Here is a 14,621-nt window from a genome sequence, read left to right as displayed (position 1 = left end):
TAAATACTACAGGGGAAGGGAAAGACTCCATACTTGTAGTCAGCAGGGGGTTTGAATTCAGGGTTGAGTCCCACCATCTCAGTAATGAGAGAATGTCTCTCTTCCTCTATTTTCTTGCGTGTACGGTATTCACGTGTGTTAAGCCTCTTTCCCTCGCTGTTGTAGATGGGCTCCGGAGATGGAGACCTGAGAAAAGGAAGGAAGAACAGAAGGTACAACAAAAAAAGGGTCAAAATCATGTTTTACTTGAAGCTACAACAACTGTCAAATACTCACTGGCTTTCCTAAACTAGACTGATACTCATTTGGCTTCTGTTTTGGGGTCAATTAAGAAGTGCATGGGATGACCCAGTGTTTTTGTGTGCCATCCGGTAAAGCAATATGGGGGCCCTAGCATACTGAACTGCTGAAAAATGTTAACATTTTGGAACTTTGAGCTCTGAACAGAAACATCAGTTGCTTCTAAAAAATAAATAAAAAAAAGGGGTCTTAAAAGAACTTGTCAAGGAGATTTCTGAATTAAAAAAAAATAATATATTAGAAAATGTAAATCAAATGACATATTGGGTCTTTAGTCTCAGTATTTGGGACAAAAAAAAACTAACTGGAGACAAGAGAGGCAACCAACACACTTGAAGAGCATCTCTTCTTGTACGCTGATTTAAACCATCACACCCTCTCGGAGAGAATTCCAACTGTTACCTTCCCCTCGGATGGTGCTGAAAACCTGTTAAACGGTACAATGAGGCTCTGTGCTTGAAAAGTTACGAGGGGGAATTTGGGTTAGAGAAATAAATCTGGATTAAATATTAACCTTCATCAGCTCTCAAACACAAGAGCCACACAAGCGTAACAGGTTGATTAGAGGCAACTCGAAGAGGAGAAGAGTTGGGGGGGGAAAAAAGAGGGAAGAGTTTTCTGCTGGTTTCTTTTGATTTTATATCTCCAGCGCTGACAACCTGAAGCCCCCCCCCCCCCACCCCCACCCACCAGCTTTGTTATGTGAGCTGGAAGTTGATGAGCGATCATTCCTAAATCCTGGAGTGGATAGACCTTTAAGAAGAACCTTTTTAGCGTTGGCGCTGTAAAAACTTTGGATTAAGTTCTGCCGGAGAACCTACGGCTGTTCAGAGAGCAAGGGGTATAGCGACTAGAGACACTCAAGTCAGAAACATGACATTTCCTGCTATGTTGAATGCTTATGAAGCCTATGTGCGGCCAAGGTCAGTGGGGTTAAGGTTATGATTATTCCAGAAAAAGAAAAGGTCAGAGGGTTCTCCTCCGAGCGGTCTTCAGTGCGGAAATCTGGAATACTCTGGAAATTCCTGGACAAATGGTGGCAGCCCCATTATGGAAAACCATTACTGACCAACAATTTGGTGCTTAAGGACTTGGGTGTTTTTTCAATCCTGCATTTCCGAGGTTAGCATGAAGGGGCATCAAATTACATATAATCTAAAGAAAAGCAAAATACCTTTTAAAAATCTTAAAATTCTCAGAAGAGAATATACTTTGATACTTGATAAATTAAATACTAGTAACTTGAACTAAAGGAACTACACTGATATAAATACTATAAAATATTAAACAATGGTTTGCAATATGAATTGACAGAAAATCACTTTAAAATGCATGCAATAACATACCAATGCATTAATATCAATTCAAGAACAGCACAGAAAATATTAATCTGATTTACTTATATATATATATATATATATATATATATATATATAAATAAAATCAAGAAATTGTATTATTCGACATCAACAGGTTCTTAGGTTCAAGGCATGTCTTAAATGTAGAAATACCGCAATATAAAAATGTTACTGTCTAATTTCACCATGCAGTATTTGCTGATGTACTAGCTACCTGGCAGAATTAATGAAATTTCTGATTTCAGATATGACCATATCCTACCTTAATGGCCTTTAGTCATATCTTTGCAACTCCATATAAAAACAGATCCAATTGTTTGTGTACTAAACTTCTACTATGCATTTAACATACTAGAATGTTTAGGCAAATAACTAAACTACTTAATTGTAATCAGATATATATTTACTAAACTTGTTTCAAGAGATGCAAAGATATGGTCATTTTAGAGCAGGGGTCGGGAACCTTTTTTCACGAAGGAGTCAATTCTAAATTTTTGGTTGATGCATATTTTCGACAATGATCACAAACTAATAATTTACTATTTTCAAAAACAAAGTTTTTCAATAAAATAAAATTTTTATATTGCCCATAGACTACTCATAAACAAACAAATATGCAAAAATGACCAATATCCAAAGGCCACATTTGCAATCACGCAATTATCAGTACACGGCACCAGGTGAACAATTACTTATAGCATACAAATTAAGAACTAAAAAGATAATTATAATAATCATTATAAAAAAGCCTAATAAATTCCTGTGTTTTGCTAAAAAATGCTGCCAAATGTGTTCTTATCGAATGTGTTTGTATTGCGTTTTGGTAATAAAGTTTATGCTGCCTAAAGAAAAGAAAATAAGACTCAATAGGTTCAAGGTGAAGTGTCTTGCATTAATTTATGATTTAATTACTTTCATCTTTGTTTCTTTAATACGAAGATACTTGTATATTTACTGAACCTGCAGAGTTGCATTCACAGTGTGTAAGAGTGCACTGCTCCATCAGAGTACCTCACGAGATGATCGGAGATCATTTGCAGCATTCTCATGGACTACATTAATAGTTCCAAATAGTTTTCAGTTAAATGAAAGAGAAAAAGCAGTGATAACTCTTTGTTCAACAAGACAGGGTCCCTTTGCACTCAGAACAAACAGAGAATTAGACAAGCATTGACAGCTTTTGTCTGTTCTTAAAAATATAATAAAATGTTTCTTCAAGCGCATCTTTTTGACTAACAGGATTTCTTGTCATGCGTCACACCAAGACGTTTTACAGGTCACCCACCTGTTGCGGGTAGATGAGCAAAATTACTCAAGCATAAAATACATTTGGACGAGGAGCTCACAAACTGGATTGAGCTGTTGCATTTCGTAGGTGCTAGGTTTCACACCCTGGGTGCACATAAAAAAAATAACGAACGTTCATAAAATCTTTTGTAGAATACAAACAGCTAAAATCAATAGTTATTGGGAAAGGAGTCCCAGAACTCAAACGTGTATCTTTGTGTCTAATTTCTTGTAATATATCTCTCCGAGAATTCTTACAGGTCGCCTCCACAGTGGTTGGTATATCACATTTGGCGGATGTTGATTTCAAACCTTGTTTACCAGGAGTAGGCTGTACAACAAATTCGGAAGGAAATCAAAACTGTCATTGACTTAAAGCTTTGCAATCGCGCACACACACACTTTGTTGGAAAATTATCTCAAGAAAGTTTTAAACGTTCACGTGTTGGTGAATGGTGAGACACACGGCGAGCCACTTGATTTTTAACAGAGCCACTTGTGGCTCGCGAGCCATAGGTTCCCAACCCCTGTTTTAGAGCAAGGCAGTAAAACTTATTTTTTCCTTTAACAATCACTTGTGAGGCTACCTCTACATACAAAATTGTTACACATTTACAAACTAGCCTCACATAAAATGACACATTAAAAAAATTTAAGAAAATGTTACTGTTGGTGGGTTTAAATCGTTATTCCAACCTGTCCTCAGGGTTAACAGGGATTCCCAGGTCTCCTGTACGCAGTTTACGTGTCAGGTCTTCAATCTGCAGTTGGACTTGAAGAAATCAGGTTAGGAAAGAAAAAAAAAAACAAGGACGGAGAGAAATGTGGTTAACGGCAAAAAACCCACAAAAGCAGAAACAGTACACTGTAAAAAAAAAATACAAAATCAATGTGACTAAGGTTAAACAATAAATAATAATAATAATAAAAAAAGAGACCATGGTAATTGTCAGGTCACTAAGAATCAAGGTCAACTTAAACCTTTTGATCTTCTGAAACAATTTTCTAAATTACTGAAACCCCATTTAAAATTCTGGAAGATGCACTTATGTTTGAGCTTTAAAGTCATCATAGAAGTCCAAAAAAATCTCCAAAAATAAAGTTATGAAAATGTTTAATTTCAAATGTAGGGCCAATCCAAAATCCAGAATCCTGGGGTAGGGATTTCAGTAAATAACCATTTCACAGGAAAAGGTTCATTGCAACAGGCTTTCGGTTTTATGCCACCGACTTTGAAAGACAAAACTAATTTCACATTTTAAACACATATTATCATTAGTTCACAGACAATCATCATTTATATTGGGTGGGTAAAGGTGGCAAAAACAGGAAGGTCTGCTGAGTGGAAAAAAGTTTTGAAAAAATGAAATGTCACACTGGCTAAAATGTAGTGGCTTGAGCAACTGCATCAGAGATTGAAAAGGAGGACCTGTATAATTTGATGCTTAGGATGAGAAAGCTGAATAAAGATTAACAGGACTAAACACTCTTAAGTAGCCCTGTTTTCACTTGTCAACAAGCAATGCAAAAAAAAAAAAAAAAAAAAGTCAAGAAATTGAATTGGGCCAGGCAAAACGAAAACAGTTACACTGACAGCCAAAAGTTTGGGAAAATTACAGATTTTGCTGTTTCGGAAGGAAATTACTGATCGCAATGTATATTCAGGACTAAATAACATGAAAATGTACAATTATAATTGTACAAAAAAAAAAAAATAAATAAATAAATCTGAATTAAATTCAGAACAACTTTAACTACTTCAAAGAATCTGCCACATGCAGCAATAACAGCTTTACAGATCCTTGGCATTTGGCATTCTAGCGGTCTGTCTTGTCCAGATACTCAGGTGACATTTCACCCCACACTTCCTGTAGCACTTGCATAGATGTGGCTGTCTTGTCGGGCACTTCTCACATACCTTACAGCCTAGCTAATCCCACAAATGCTCAATGGAATTAAGATCCATAACACTCTTCTCCAATTATCTGTTGTCTAATGTCGTTTCTTCGCCCACTTTAACCTTTTTGTTTTTGTTTCAAAAGTGGCTTTTCTTGGCAATTCTTCCCATAAGGCCTGCACCCCTGAGTCTTCCCTTTACTGTTGTACATGAAACTGGTTTGAGTGGGTAAAATTCAATGAAGCTGTCATCTGAGGACATGTGAGGATTGTTTCTTTATGGCCATTTTGACCTAATATTGACCTTAAGACATGCCAGTCTATTGCATACTGTGGCAACTCAAAACAAACACCAAGACAAAGTAAGAATTCCTTTATGGAACCAAACAGCCTTCAACTGTGTTTGATATAATGGCAAGTGATTTTCTAGTACCAAATTAGCAATTTAGCATGATTACTCAAGGAGTAAATTGTTGGAGTGATGGCTGCTGGAGAGGGGGCCGGTCTAGATTTAATCAAAAATGACTTTGTGTTCAAATAGTGATGGTATTTTACATCAGTAATGTCCCGACTATACTTTGTGATCAGTTGAATGACACTTTGGCGAAGTACCAATTTCCTTCCAAAACAGCGAAATCTGTTCATTATTCCAAACTTTTATCCATCAGAGTACATACTTTGTGTAAGCAACCATTAACAAGATATTAAGAGGTAGCCATTTACCAGCAGTTACAAGTAATAAGCAGTTAGGACAACTGAAATCCAATAATTAGAAATGATCAGATTAACCAATCAACCTTTGGATTGAATGAGTTAAAAGACTAGATTTACCCTGGCCTCAAGCCACACCAACTAAAACAGCCTGTACAAACCAAAAAATGTGACCTTTTATCAACCAAGGATTTGCATTACTCATGGAAGCATGTGTTTACACATGCATTTCTCTATGACATGCTTAAGATAATCAGTCCCCCCAGGTCACGTGTTATCTGAATGGTGCAGTATAATAGTAAAGCCTAGTGTACACTACACAATTTGCAGTCGGCACCCTGCGACTCAGTCTTGTTTTCCATTATACTGGCGCACACGCTAAAGGACTGTAGTGCATCAACTACACAACCAATCGTCCCCGACTGAGGCCATGTGTACATCTGGCATCAAGATGGGTGATCAGATCACAAAAGTACAAGCGAGACACATCACTGTTACACCTGCTCATCTTTTCTGAACACTTGCGTTCAGATTTCTAAGGGAGAGTCTCTGATTTCATGAGGAAACACCAATCATTACCTCTGTGTTTTACTGAATGATATTAAAAGCACAAAATAAAGCGCTAAAAACCGGCACACAGTTTTTCTTAATTAAACTTGCATTTAATAGTGCAAACATGATGTTTAGACCAGAATCAGGGCTACAGACCGTGATTAAACTTTGTGTCCAAAAATAATTGATTGCGACAATAATTGAAAACAAATTCGCAACTGGCAACAGTCGGTTGTGTGCTTTCATATGCGGTTTCGTCAGATATTTTTTTTAGTTATTGAATACATCTACAGAGCGCGCACCAGTGTGTCTCGCGGCACTTTTCACACATTCTGTTGTGATGACGAGCTCGCGGCACTGCAGTGCACGCAACAACAAACCCAATGTGAGCGAGTCGTGAACAAATGACTCTTTTGAACTGGGTCTTTTTCATCAATAACCCGAAAAGAACTGAGGGTTTGAACTTAGGAGCTCAGGTTAGCTGTTTGAAACAGATTCACTTTCTCAGCAAATCAAGTGTCCTCACATCTGGGATTGCAGACATTTCAAAATAGAGTTCCATGTGCATTTCAACCTTCTTTATCATTAAAAGTCATGTATTGTACACCAGTTTTTTCTTCTTCTGGTAACTATTGATTGGGATTGGGAGTAGCACAATAAACTGCATCTGGGATTTCATTCAATTAGCACCCTTGTAGTCTCTGTGATTGGAGCATCTGGTAACAAGGGTTGCAACGGTATACCACGTTATGAAAATTGACAGTTATATGTACCATGTACATATGCTTATCAAAGGTATTGAGAAAAAAATGCAAATGGGCGGAGAATCTCACCTGTACGTGCTTATCTCCATTCCTCCTCGACTGTCTGTCAGACTTGTCAACTTGCCCCACACACAAATGCAGCACAGAAAATGTGAGAGAATGAGGCACGGGGGTCTGACATAAGTGAGCGTGTGTGCAAGTTAAAGCAGTGTTTCTCAACTGGTGGATCCCAGGTCTATTACGGACTGAGTCGCGGACAGCAGCGAAAGAACAATTAGATTAAGGTTCAACTTTAGAGCCAATGAAATGCAGTTGTTTTGCATATTCCAACTAAGCTGGGGTCAGAGCGCAGGGTCAGCCATGAAACAGCACCCCTGGATAGGGTCAAGGGCCTTGCTCAAAGGGCCAACAGTGGCATCTTGGCGGTTCTTGAACCCCGACCTTTCGGTCAGTAACCCAGAGCCTTAACCACTGAGCCACCACTGGCTATATTTATAATTGATAGCCTATTGAGGACTGCCGAGGCAGATTTAACTATTAACTCGCATACTATAATTTGTTATAATAATAATAACCATTATTTAAGACTAGCTCCACTGACCTAACCAGCCATGGTAATGAGGAGCCTTTCCTCCTGTGTAATATGTATGTTCTGTTTGAAATTAGGAAAAAACTAGATAATGATGTGCTCATATAAGAAAATATGCTGTTCAAATTTCGCTTTTGTTGTTTGCATCAACAACAAAAATAATGTCACTTGATGCATGTCTTTGGACTTGAAAACCATTAACAAACAAAAGGAAATGTGACACAGGATACATTAAATACAGGTTACGTTTTTACTATGGTGGGTCACCACTTGATTTCCAGTGTATAATATGTCCTGAAGCAAAACCATTTGAGTACATGTAAATTATTATTATTAATTTATAAGACATTACTTTAAAGCTGACTATACTATATTTAGTTATATAACATGTTATAGTTACATGGTATTTTTTTATCATGTTTATTATTTAAATTCTATTAGCTTTATTTATTCAGTTTATTTTATTCATTTTCAAAAGGGAGACTTTTTTTTTTGCACATACTTCAATTAAAAAAACATGGAATATACACAAGATTTAATAAATGGATCTATAGTTTAAAAGAGTATCTCAGATTCTTTCTTGAGAACCTTATATAAAAAAAAAAAAAAAAATCTCTTAAAAACACAAGAAACAAAATTGGTTCTCTACCAGAGCACATTGACACCATTACAACTGATTATATAATTTTTTTTTTTTTTTTTTACATTTTTAAGCATTGCAAATAATTTAATAGTATTTAATTATTATTTCAAGTTAATCTATGCCATGCTATTCATTTTTAACCACAACTGGAAGTTGCTGGTCCAGGATGAGATATATCTTCTATGAGAGTGGAGCTGTCAGCTTCTCCTCACCTGCACAGGTGAAGGTAAAGCGGTTTAAATAGTGCAGTTGCTTCAGAAATATATCAAGCAACTGTTTTCTCTGAGAGTATAACATCTTACGACCCTGTCGCAAAAGCTACGCTGGATTTCAAAACTTTATCATCAGGTGTGCACACTGTCCTGGCAATAAAGCTACAGCCAATAAAATGGAGCGCACAAGAGTAGAGAAAAGCATTGAAAAAAAGAGAACCAACATCTCCCGAACCGCCGCCTCATTATTTTCTTCTGTTTTCCCACGTTGAGTGCAAATCAGTGCAATAATGGGTGTGAGCCAGTCTTACATGTTGTTTGTTGGTTTGTCATCACGAATAAACTGTCCTGTTTCTATGTGCGTGTGTTTGTGAAAGAATTTTCACAATATTATATATATATCTCACACACACACTCAAATATACACACACACACACGAGATCAAGCTTTTATCACTTTTTCAATCGAGGTACTTGTACACAACTATTACACAAGGTGCAAACATTAATTGATGCTTAAGACAGCACACTACTAAACTCAGCAAAAAAAGAAACTACCTTTTACAGGACACTATTTTAAAGATAATTTTGTACAAATCCAAATAATTTTACAGATCTTTATTGTAAAGGATCTAAACAATGTGTTCCATGCTTGTTCAATGAACCATAAACAATTAATGAACATACACCTGCGGAATGGCATTAAGACACCATTGTCATTTTTCCACTGCACGTTACAGTTAGACTCAACTCTACCCCCTTTTTTGTCGGAACTTGCTTTTCCACTGCTGTTTCGTGCCGCCTCAATGTGGGTGGGATTATAGTCTAATCGTCATAGTTGTGCCGCCTCTACTGTCGTGACATCTTAAACGCCACACAATAATCAATAACACGACCGCTAGCTACTAGCTCATTGCGATGCATAAACCAGTTGTTGCATAATGATTTTACACAAGTGTAACAGTTAAATTGGCATGGTTTTTTATAACCAAGCTTTCCAGTAGCTGGTAAACTAATTAAAGTGAAGCTTTCAAGTGGAGTACAGAATTAACGTACCATCCTCCATCATGGAATGCAGCCGCGGCGGAGTCCAGGGCACTCTCCCTCCCATTGCTCGCTGATCTACATAGCATCCATTTGGTTGAACCACTATTTGGTTGTAGTCACTTGTTTTTTTTTTTCCTACACTGTTGGTCCGTAAAGACTTTTTCATTTTGCATTGTTTTATCGCTAACGAGAGGAACATCTGCACCTTGTTTATTGACCACAGTGTCGTTTTGCGCACAGTCATTTCTTTATACAATTCAAATGTCATGTGAACAAATGATACTGCTATCGCTTTAGCTAACTTTAAAACTAGTGGGTTGATGTACCGTGTCGCAAATCCAGGAAGCTGGTAGTGACTATTCTCTCTGACCAATCTGATGTCACATTTTGTATCGCCCGGCTCGCTTGGAACCTTGTGGTACTAAAAAGAGTCGTACCGTGCAGTGGAAAATTCACATAACACCTTACAAATGGTAGGCAATTAAGTTTGCAGTTATAAAAACTTAGGACACTAAAGAGACCCTTCTACTGACTCTTCTAGAAAGATGCCCATGGAGGCACGAGGACTGCAGATGTGGCCAGGGCAATAAATTGCAATGTCCATTCTGTGAGACGCCTAAGGCAGCACTACAGGGAGACAGGAAGGACAGCTGATCGTCCTTGCAGTGGCAGACTACGTGTAACAACACCTGCACAGGATCGGTACATCCGAATATCACACCTGCGGGACAGGTACAGGATGGCAACAACTGCCCGAGTTACACCAGAAATGCACAATCCCTTCATCAGTGCTCAGACTGTCCGCAATAGGCTGAGAGAGGCTGGACTGAGGGCTTGTAGGCCTGTTGCAAGGCAGGTCCTTACCAGACATCACCAGCAACAACATTGTCTATGGGCACAAACCCACCTTCGCTGGACCAGACAGGGCTCGCAAAAAGTGCTCTTCACTGATGAGTCACGGTTTTATCTCACCAGGGGTGATGGTCAGACTTGCGTTTATCGAAGGAATGAGCATTACACTGAGAACTGTACTCTGAAGCGGGATCGATTTGGAGGTGGAGGGTCCGTCATGGTCTAGGCGGTGCATCACAGTATCATCGGACTGAGCTTGCCGTCCTTGTAGGCAATCTTAACATTGTGCGTTACAGGGAAGATATCCTCCTCCCTCTGTGGTGAGGGCTAGGGCCATTCCCCCCAGAAATGTCCGGGAACTTGCAAGTGCCTTGGAGGAAGAGTGGGGTAACATCTCACAGCAAAAACTTGCAAACATTTGGTGAAGTCCATGAGGAGATGCACTGCAGTATTTACAGCAGCTGGTGGTATTTTAGATTTTTCAGGGACACATTCAATTTCTGTTAGTCAAATGTCTGTGAAACTTGTTCAGTTTAAGTCTTAGTTGTTGAATTTGTTTATGTTCATACTTTTTTTTTTATTATTGAACCCTTATTTAACCAGGGAAATCCATACAAACATTTACACATGGTAAGTTCGTTGAAAATAAAAGCAGTTGAAATTGAGAGAACGTTTCTTTTTTTGCTGAGTTTATATGCATACTATAATTATCTATAATGTAGATTCTGAAGAGCAGTACTAATTTAAAAAAAATAATCTTTTATCTCATATTTGTATAAATTATGAAAGGGGTGTGAACATTTATGAGGCTAATGGAGATGCAAACTTATCTTCTCAACTTACATATATATATACACATACACATACACACACACACACATACACGTATACATACAATTTATTAAACCACCAATGAATGGGTTATCAGCTGTCTTCTTTTCTATCTTGTTTCTGAACAGCTAAATCGAGCTATTCTATGATATGGCGAACAAAAACAGCCATCTGGCTCCTTAATGTTTCAGTTTAACAGTCAATGGCCCCCCAAGTCCTTTTTTTTTTGGAGCCCTGAGAATTCTTAGTTATTTTAATGTGGTACCTCTAAATGAGCTTCTAATGTGCATGCCGCATTCATATTGTACATGTTCACGCATTTGCCTTTTAAAATGTTCTAATCGTACATTTTATTTCCCTTTAAATTTACACATAAGCAAAAAAAAAAAAATAAAAAAATCAGCCAGTTTCAAAAGGATTGTCCAAAATGAATCTTAAAATTAAGATAACTAAATTAATTCACAAACTCAGGCCGTTTATTTCTGATAACATATCAACAAACATGTAATAACGGTTCTCGCCCATTTTCACACATATTTGCCAAAGGAAAAAAAGACAAACAGCTGAAAATAAAGAGAGCAGGTAGGGAGGTGTAATTTTTTTCAAATACATTTTTGTCTTCCGCTTCATAATACCTCGCCCTCCTCTTGCGCTTGCTCTCCATTTCATTGGTTGCGGCTCATTGACGGTCTCATGCTCATAGGGACAGTGTGCACACCCGACAACAAGATGTCTAGATATCAAGCAGTTTTGAAAACTGTCTGGGACTCCTGCATGTCGCAGGAGTTCGCGCACAACCAGACCCTTCATCGTGAGACAAGACACAGACAAGTCGCCGACTCAAAACACCAAAGGCGATGATCTTAAGTTGTGTAGTGTCCACTTGGCCTAAGAGACACCATGCGGCAGGTATCAATAAAGGACTAGTTAAGGTGATGCATGTCTGGTCTTTGAGCCACATTAGCTTTCAACAAACAATACACCACATGCCATCGCAAATCAAGTGCCTTACAGCAATGAAAAAACAATATACTACACAATGCTTTCAGATGCTGGGATGGAGATGACTTTGCAGTTCATTTTTAGACCTGCATTGCTATTGTAGTCAAATCTCCAAAAATACCTTTTCCATCGTAAACATCATGAGCAATATGGGAGCCCTGCAGCTGGAGACAGTTCTTGCTAATGGACATCAAATGTGATGCAAACATTGACAGTGCAACTAAAAACCTTGGTGCTTCCTAAACAAAACCATACTCACATTGCACATCAATGGAGTTAGTACATTCTGAGAATTCGGCAAAGTGCTGAATTTCCATGAAATGACTCCTTTGAAAACACCATCTCAATATGGAAAATTAAAACACTGCACTAAAACTTGAAACTTGAGTCGAAAGGAATAAAAACTGATTAGCAAATATCCAAAAGAGTATGCCTTAAATTGATCTCAATTTGATCAGCAAGGATGTCAGACTAAGGAAATTGAGCAATTACATACCACATGTGATGTGCAAACTGTGAGGGAATAAAAAAAACAATACATTTTTGACACAAAGATAAAAGTTGTTTGAGTGTAGATCAAAAACTCAAACACAATATGCTGCAACCTCTTTATCAATAGGACTCAAAGCACAATAGATTACGAGAACATTCAGATATTCACCTATATAAGCTCGCTCCTGGTCGCGGGTCAGACCGGGAGGGATCACGGTGGGCATGCCCGGGATAACAGTCTTCTGATCGGGGGTCTCGCTGCTCCATCTGCTCCTTTTCCGCTTCTTCTGCCCGAAATCTATCAGGGATGGATTACATGCGTGGTGTCAGCGCATTGCATGCAAACAGCATCACGCTTTGAGCGTTTAATTTACACAATATGAACAGATATTCAGCCTGAGAAATAATTCTGCCGGACCTGATACAAGCTAGTGTAATGTACACGTTTTAGAAAATCCATAAATGAAAAGACGTAGAGCCCCGAAAACTACTTAAAGAAAGCCACTACTATAAATGACTGGGCCTTTGGTCTTGAACGAGCCTTTGGCCACAATGAGGCCCCTACCAAATTCTTTACCTCCACTCCCCGCCTGTGAATGCATCCCTACTCCAATTGGGCTTGAGAGCGCAGAACTCACGGCTCCGGTAAACTGGGGGAAAACTGGGTTTGATAACTGCGGTTGCTGGAAGTTCTGCAGCGGGAAAGAGACCGCAGGAACGGGCGGAGCCATTAACCCCGTGCCAGGCCCGGAGTCGAAGCCTCGTTTAGCGCCAATACTTGGGTGCAGCTTTCCGAGCGGGGTTGCGTTAGCTCCCGTTGCCATTACTGGGCGTCGGAAGCTAAACTGTTGTTAAATGTCTGCACAACAAGTGTCTATAACCTTTTCAGGTAATCTAATGAAGGTAAGCGTGTGTCGCGTATCTACCAACCTTCTTCTGTCATCCGCTTGTTTAAGATGGCGTCCACTAAGATTGACAAAGAAGATTTCGCATCAATGAAGAATAATCCGATTGGTTTATGACAATGTTAATCTATGTGTGGTTTGCAGTCATTGGACTAGTTTGAGTCTGTCGTACTTCCGTTTAGATCACATGTTGGCCTTTCATTGGTTGTTCTATGGCTCAGCAAACTAGTCAATCCTCCCAGCATGGTAGGTAGACTGTCTTGGCTGTGTTAGAATGTAACACACCAGAAATACGTTTATTTTTATTTTTTTTATTATTTTTTTATTTATTGCAGAATTTACAAATAAACATGGCAACATATAATCCACAACTCAAGTATAAAGATATATAGAAAACATTAAAAGGAAACAGCTCTTAATAAATGAATAATAAAATAAATAAAAAATGATATAAATAAATAACCCAGTGTTAAGGCATTGTTGTACCAGGGGAGAATTCAGTCTAAGTTCAGTTATTGGGAAGTGTTTTAGGATTTCGTAAAATTTTTGTTCTTTTGGACCTTCTAGAGTTTTTAGAGATTTCAAATACAATTTAAATTCATTTAAAAAAGTAACACATTTGGGGGATGATTTTATAGTTCTACACTTGTGGATAAAAATTTTAGCTAGGCACAGCATTGTATTACAACAGGGTTCATTGTCTTTGCTTTGCAATATCAAACCAAATGTTATGTAGTCTCTGGAGATAGAAGTCTGCAATGAAGAGATCTTTTGCTTTATCCAATTATGTATGTCACACCAAAATGTATGTACCAGGTTGCATGAGAAAAAAACATGGTCCATAGTTTCAACATCATTTTCACAAAATGTGCATGCATTATCATCAATACCAAAGTGAAGTCTAAGTAATTCTTTAGGGGGGTAAATGTTGTTCATAGCTTTAAAGTGTGTTTCTTTCATTTTGGGCAGTATAGGAAGTGTTAAATACATTGTTCTTAGTTTAGTTATTGAATTTGTTTAAAGTTTATGCAGGATGCCATATTTTGTTGGGCTTTTCGGGGTAAAGGTTTTCAGTGAAACAACTTCTAATACAATTATTATTGAACTTTTTAACCAAAATTAAAATCTCTTGAATTGATAGTTGAACCAGTCGTGGCTGTATCATTTGGTATGTTAATATA

The 14,621-nt window shown here is 38.0% G+C and overlaps 1 protein-coding gene across 2 annotated transcripts in view; it reads right to left on the bottom strand.

Annotated features, from left to right (window-relative positions):
* The window catches only part of LOC127656728 (splicing factor 1-like), a 28,868-nt gene extending 15,357 nt beyond the window's left edge, over window positions 1-13,511 (bottom strand). The window contains exons 1-4 of one of the 2 annotated variants that reach the window (XM_052145209.1): window positions 13,113-13,511; window positions 12,705-12,833; window positions 3,642-3,717; window positions 34-186 (exon numbers count right to left, since the gene is read on the bottom strand). In XM_052145209.1, coding sequence (XP_052001169.1) covers window positions 34-186; window positions 3,642-3,717; window positions 12,705-12,833; window positions 13,113-13,359 — 605 coding nt within the window. In that variant the 5' untranslated portion in view covers window positions 13,360-13,511. The remainder of the gene's footprint in view (window positions 1-33; window positions 187-3,641; window positions 3,718-12,704; window positions 12,834-13,112) is intronic. The other variant, XM_052145214.1, reaches the window with a different exon arrangement.
* Window positions 13,512-14,621: the final 1,110 nt, after the last annotated feature.

The sequence above is a fragment of the Xyrauchen texanus genome, chromosome 2 (assembly GCF_025860055.1).
Source record: "Xyrauchen texanus isolate HMW12.3.18 chromosome 2, RBS_HiC_50CHRs, whole genome shotgun sequence".
NCBI classification, from domain to species: domain Eukaryota; kingdom Metazoa; phylum Chordata; class Actinopteri; order Cypriniformes; family Catostomidae; genus Xyrauchen; species Xyrauchen texanus.
This window is presented reverse-complemented; position numbering and strand designations above follow the sequence as displayed.